Raw genomic sequence first — 6,877 nt, 5'->3', positions numbered from 1 at the left:
GGAGCGGCGAGCATGGCGTCTCTGAGCTCACTTCCTCTTCCTCCCAGCATTCTGTTCTGTTTACTCCTCCCACCTATGTTTTAACCTATCAGGGCCAAGCAGTTTCTTTATTGCTTAACCAATGAAATCAACAGATTGATATATGACACTCCCGCATCAAGGGAGGACTGACGACGATGGTGGATGAGTGGTGTTTTGCAAAGTATGGCCAACACCCATTGTGTACTGCTCCACACTCTGAAATGTGATGGCCTGAGAGAAAGAGTAAGGCTAAAAATTCTAATGGCTATGGATCTCTGACTTCTGAGACCTAAGCGGACGCTGGCAGAGACAGACAGAATCAGAGTGGGCCCTGGGCACATGGAAGCATACACTGGGGAGCAAGTCTTCTGGATCGTGGGGCAAAGAATGCCCTCCATGGTGTGCACAGAGGAGCCATGTGCCCCACAGAAGTCCTTCCCTCTCTCCCATGGCCTTAGGACTTGACACTGGAGTCATCATTTTCTTGTAAGTCCCATGAGAATCTTTTTATTTTGTCTTGCGAGAATAAATTCCCCTCCCAAGGGAGTCCCTGCCTGCCTTCTGGGCTATAGCAGAGAGACTGTCGATATAGTCAAAAACAATGTACACCAACCTCCCACCCCTCCCCTGCCATCATTCTTATTGTTTTATCTGTGTTTATTTTGAAAGTCTGTCTAGGGAGTATTAGCTCCATTTGATGTTTATAAACATAAAGATCAGAGAAATAAAATATCTGCCCGGAGGTCACCCGGCTGGGATTCCACTGTAGGTCCACCCAGCCTCTTCCCTGTTCCCACTGATCCAGTAGGGTCCTCCTCATTCCACTGTCACCCAAGGCCACCACAGAAATCACACTCCCCACACTTGCCTGGACTAGACCTGGAGCTGTTCCTAAAGTGTCCTAGCCCAGACCTAGTCATGTGATATTGAAGACTCGAAGCTCAAATTCCCATCTATGACACGGTCTATATTTATCCATGCGCCCAGGAACATAGGAAACTATTGTGCACGCTTGGGAATTTATGAGTGAAATAAACATCTAAATGTTTCTATAAGATTTATTAGAGGGAAACAAAATGTGACCTGTTGCTTATGACTGAGGCGAGCTTGCTGGAGGTGGCACAGCCCCACAGAGGTTGGCTGACCCCGAGGAGAAGAGAGATAGAGCCCTGGGGAGGCTGAGTCCTCAGACGAGGAAGAGGGACAAGAGCCCAGGCACAGTGCTGCCCCATCCTGCTTCTCTCTTTGTAGCATGATTTCTAATTGGTCTTAATAATAAAAACCTGGAGTCAGATGTCATGGTAAATGCTGAAAGATAAGAGGAGCAGAGTAGGCAGCCACTAGTTCTTACCTCTATGAGATCCTCAGACCTAATGGGGTATCCTGTCTGAACAAGTCCTCAGACTGAATGCCTTGAGCTCTTGTCTCCTCCCGCCTTACATTCCTCTCTCCACCCAGCCATATCCCTTCCTATCTCTAACTTCCTAGTGCTGGGATTAAAGGCATGTGACTCTCAAACACTGGGATTAAAGGTGTGAACCATCACCATCTGGCTCTGTTTCTTTTTTAGACTGGATCAATTTGTGTAGCCCAGGGCGGTCTTGAACTCCCAGAGATCTGTCTGCCTCTTTCTCCTGAGTGCTGGGATTAAAGGTGCGTGCTACCACTACCTGACCTCTGTGGCTAACTAGTGGCTTAGTTCCACACTTTGATCTTCTGGAAAACTTTGTTAGATCACAAACAAAATAACACCACACCTTTTGCTGTATGTTCTGTCTCATCTGGATTTAGGGCTTCTTGGAGGAAGAGACACCCCCACAATGAAGTGTGCAGCATAGAAAGTTAAGAGAATATTGTCTGAAGGACACCAGAAACCAGGGGCAAGTGTCAATAAAGAGAAGCTGACAGACAGAGAAGCAGTGTGGCCCAGTGGGAAGGATGCTACCTGGGTTTGATGTGACCCCGGGGCCAAGCAGTGTTTCCAATGGCCAGCTGTGCACTCTTGGACTGACCTTACATCTTCTCATATTAGCCAGCATACATCTTCTGTTCACCAGGAGACTCGTATGAGATGGGCTGAAAGTAAGTAAGGCAGACACAAAACAATTTCCAGAGCTCAAATATTCAGTGCTGATCAGCTTTCCTGTGGCAAGAGTCACTTGTGAACAAGAACAAGAGAGTCAGGGAGACTTCAGACTTAAATATCATGTACACCAGAAAGGCAGGGCAGGCTGAGCCACTGCAGAGGCCATAACAAAAGTGTTTGGGTCCATAGGCTTGAATGATTGGAACAGACCAGGCTAGAATTTAATTTTTCTGACCACAATTCCTATGCAGAAATACGGACCTGAGATTGCTTAGTGTTCAGTTTCAAGGAAAGCAAAAACTGAGGGGCTGGAGAGATGGCTCAACAGTTAAGAGCACTGGCTGAGGACCTGGATTTGATTCCTGGCACCACATGGCAGCATACACCCCCACATAGGAGGGAGGGATAGAAAAGAGGGAGAGATGGAGGGAGGGAAGGAGGGAGGGAGTCAAAAAGAGAAAGGGAGAGAGAGAGAACCGAGGCAGTCCATATACCCCACATCAAAATATCACACCTTGAATATATGCAATTTCCATTTTTCAATTACTCCTTGATGAAGCTGAAACAGAGTTGGTGAACTGTGGCCATGGCCTTGGGAGTCACACTGAGAAGCACTGCAGTTCCACGGCCCAGCATGCTTCCCCCCAGCCCAGGCCTAACTCCATTTGTGTTTTGCTCTAAACCACCAGGACTCTCCCTCTGCAGGACCATTTCACAGTCCTCCCACAATCATCCTGACGGGGGATGCCAGTTCACCTGAAGGAGAAACAGACAAAAACCTGGTCAACAGGTAAGCGGCCCAGGCAGATGGGCCATGCTTTCTAAAATGGAGGGATCGAGAGTGTGTTTCTAGAAATGTTCTCTTCGTCTCTGAATCACTTCACTGATAAAGACTATCAAAGAAGACTGGGGATGGAGCTCATCTGGTAGCTTTCTTCTTGACATGTTGTGTGAAGCCCTGGGTTTGATTGCAAGGATCACATAGAGGGTATGGTGTATCGGCGTAAATAAATGCAGGCAGATATTAAAGAATATATACAGCTTTAGTGGTTAAATAAACTTACAGAACCGAGGTTCCCGCGTAGCACAGGAGGCAGGAAAAGGGACGAGCTGCCTCCCGCGTGCCCGATTTATCAGTATACATTCGACCGAGGCAAACCCGCCCCCTAAAGGGGCTGGCTTAACCCTATAGTATGTAAGGTGCAACCCCAGCACTCAGGTGGAGGCAAGAAATCAGAAGTGCAAGGTCATCCTTGGCTACATGGGGAGTTCAGATCCAGTCTGAGATACAAGAAGCCTTGTCTCAAAAATAAAAATAAGTATTAGCAGACAGATTTTCAAAATGGGGAAAGAGAATTTAGAATCTTCCCCCAATATCTTTTTTCCCCCAAATGATGTTCTTGCTCTTGGATTTGGCCCTGTGAGATGTTAAGAAAAGCACAAGACATCACAGCAGGGAAAATTCCGATAATGTCAACCCAGGTATTCCTAATCAAACCTGGAAGATGTGGGTCTTTGACTCCAGACTTCTGCTGTGGACAAGTCAGTCCTCCTTGGAAGATAATCTGTTACAAGGATGTCACTGTTCCTCATCATGGGTCCCTGCATTGATCTAGCTGGAATAAAGTTGTCTAGGTATCACTTTTAATAATTTTAAAAGATAATTCTCAGGGACAGGGATACAGGTCCGTGGGAAGGTGCTGGCCCAGCAAGTCCAAACTACTGGGTTTTATGGGCAGCACCACAGATACTAGCCAGAGGATAATTCTCATAAGAGGGTAATTTTCACAAGAGTATCCATGCCAAACCTTCTTTATCCATTAATTAAGGGCAGAAGCAAAAGGGCAGAGTGGATGCCAAGGAGGATATAAGAAATGAATATACGTACATAATCAATGTGGGAGGGGATGGAAAAGCTGAATAAAATTGCGAAGTCATTTAAGACTGCTTCTTGGGATTGGATCGGTTCAGTAGTCAAAAGCATACATGGTTCTTGCAGAGAAACTGAGTTTGGTTCTCACCATTCAAACTGGGTGACTCATAACTATTTGTAAGTCCAGTTCCAGGAGAATCTGATGCCTTGGCCTCCTCATGCATCTGCACACACATGCACACACACAGAGAATTAAAAGCAAATCTTTAAAAAGAGCTTTCATGTAGCTGGGCAGTGGTGGTGCACACCTTTAATCCCAGCACTCAGGAAGCAGAGGTAGGTGGATATCTGTGAGTTTGAGGCCAGCCTGGTGTCCAATCAAGGGTACACAGCAAAACCCTGTCTCAAAAAATAAAAACAAAACAAAACAACAACAAAAGCTTCACATTTTCAGGGCAGTGAAACTGTGTTCTGATTTTCTCATGTGTGTCTCTACCAGCCCCTATGCATGTTTCATGAGGTTTCCACAGACGACAACTCTACCCAAAGTCTGCGTCCTCACACACAGTAAATACTGCAGTAAAGTTCATCTCTTGAGAGCGGGCTTGGGTACCTTGAGTGGGCAACAGAGTGGCATAGAGATTTGCTGAGTCAGTGGGGCTCCCGGTGGCTCTGAGGTGAGACTGGCATACAGCCTGGGAATTCGTCCATTTTACATGCTCCCAAGGTGACAGTCAGAGGGCCTGTGCCTATAAGACAACAGTGAGATACTGTAGAGCCTCTCATTTGTCCATCTCCAGGCAGACGTTCTAACAGGATGACCATGTCCTGTCTTTCAGAGCTCCCAGCCCCCACCGCAGGCTTTCCCACCGACATCTGAAGGTCTCCACGGCTCCGCTGACTTCTGTGGGTAAGGGCTGGTTCAATATGAGGATGTGTTCGAATAGCAAGCATGCGCTCTTGAGCTTAGTCACACTCGGCCCTGCTCCCTCTCCCCAAGCCCAAAGGTAGAGGAGATCGGCCTCTCCGTGTCTGGGTCCAGCTGCAATGATGTCTAGTTTCAGTGTCAGAATGAAAGAGAAAGAAGAGGAAGTCAGCAAAGACAGAAAAATGAAGCTCGGCAGAGGGCTCAAAGGGCAGAGTCACGGGGCTGTGCTGCTGGGCAGGTACACGCCCAGGAGGGAGTGCGCCCATTGAAAGACTGGCGGCTATGATCCCTGCTGGTTCCTACTAATGGGTTTTCATACTTTCATGGGATCATTAAAGGATAGGGGTCACATAGACTTGGTCTCTGTATTCAGTGTTGACTACACTGTTTAAGGGGGTCGGGAAGTGAGTTGGTGTTGATAAGGGCCCATTTAAGGGAGACCTAAGAACACCAAGGTAGGAAGGGGCCCACTTCTCCCAGCGGGGGAGGGGGGATGTGCTGTCATTCCAGGGAAAGAGATATCTGAGTTTCCCCTTAAAGATGGATGCGCAGGAGGGAAAGTCAGGGCACTAGGTAGATGAAGAGGTGTGGATGAAGCAGGAGCCCCACAGAGCACTGTGGCAATCAAATGCCCAGATGCCGTGCTGGGCCTGTGTGTCACAACCACGGCAAATGATGGAGCCCAACACATAGTAGCTTGTTCTAGGACAGTGCAATCCTCTTCCCCTCCCCTCCCCCTTCTCCTCCCCACCTCTCCTTGCCTTCCTCCACCACCATCTCCTCCTCCATCAGAGTCTATGGCTCCAGGAACTGTGGGGTCCAGGTATTTGATTGTTTCTTAGCTATCGTACCTTTCCATCTCATCTCCTTCAATGTGTGAGTCTTCTTCCAGAGAAGACTTTCCACTCATGGGGACAAATGGCTGGCTGCACCTCTGTTCTTCAGATTCATCTGTGAAGCCCTTCTTCCCTCTCGGTTCCCACGACTGCTTCTCCTGAGCCTCATGTGGTCATCGCTAGCCCATCCCTCTGGCTGCCTGGATGGCATTGCTTGACTGGACAAGGCTGGCTTGCGACCCACCCCCGCTCAGTCTTGGCTCTTGAGGCAGAGTTATGGCTGGGGATGGATTTAGAGGGCTTTCCCTAGTGAAAATGAAGAGCTTCTTCTGGAAGGGACATGAATGGAGAAAGGGAGACAGACTGGGAGCCAACCACAGAAGGCTGGAGTTGGGACAAGGTCTTGGGAGCAGGATGTAGGACCAGCAAAGTTGGTGACCTGTTTAGATGTGACCCTGGGAACTCTGAATAGTTTCCATGGGATGAGGCAGGAGGACAGCGTGATCAGACATGGCTGCTAGAAAGGTCACTCTGTAGGCAACAGACAGTGGGGCAAAGAGACTGGCTTGAAGGCAGAGGCTTTTCAGGGGGCTGATGTAATTGTTCAAGTAAGAGCTTATGAGAAGGAATAGAAATGGGGACAGGCTCCAGGGACAGTTATAGGTAGATGCTACTCCTGGGCCAGGTCTTAGACAGGGAAACTGAGGAAGGAAAAGGGGATGCCTGGAGTGACCATTATCCCTGAGTGCCCAGTGAGAAGATAGTGTCACCCACTCAGCACCCAGGGCACTTCTGGAGAAGGGGCAGTTTGGGGAAGGATGAGCAGGAGAAAGGAGACCATGGGATTGCAGCTGGGACTTGGGACAACAGCTTTGACCTTCATCCCTAGCTACACAGTGACTAACTAGCTTGTAAACAAACAGAGCGTGAAGGCAGGACCCCCTTTAGAGCAGAGTTAGGACACCTCTGGGCACCAAAGTGTACTTCATGAACCTTTCTGATAGCCTCAAGACAGAGGCAGGACTACTGAGGAAGTCACTGTCTCTCCCCATGCCCTCCACCCCGACATGGGCATATAGCTGAGTTCTGAGGCCGCAAGGCCTCTCAGGAGAGGTGACTCTCACTGGGAGCCC

General features: G+C 48.6%; 1 protein-coding gene across 2 annotated transcripts in view; it reads left to right on the top strand.

Moving 5' to 3' along the window:
- Positions 1-6,877, top strand: part of Mrvi1 (murine retrovirus integration site 1 homolog) — a 109,530-nt gene that overhangs the window by 49,334 nt on the left and 53,319 nt on the right. For both annotated transcript variants that reach the window (XM_005351000.2, XM_026781028.1), the window contains 2 exons: positions 2,797-2,897; positions 4,820-4,890. In XM_005351000.2, the coding sequence (XP_005351057.1) occupies positions 2,797-2,897; positions 4,820-4,890 (172 nt within the window). The remainder of the gene's footprint in view (positions 1-2,796; positions 2,898-4,819; positions 4,891-6,877) is intronic.

Source organism: Microtus ochrogaster, chromosome 8, assembly GCF_000317375.1.
Source record: "Microtus ochrogaster isolate Prairie Vole_2 chromosome 8, MicOch1.0, whole genome shotgun sequence".
Taxonomy (NCBI): Eukaryota; Metazoa; Chordata; class Mammalia; order Rodentia; family Cricetidae; genus Microtus; species Microtus ochrogaster.
This window is presented reverse-complemented; position numbering and strand designations above follow the sequence as displayed.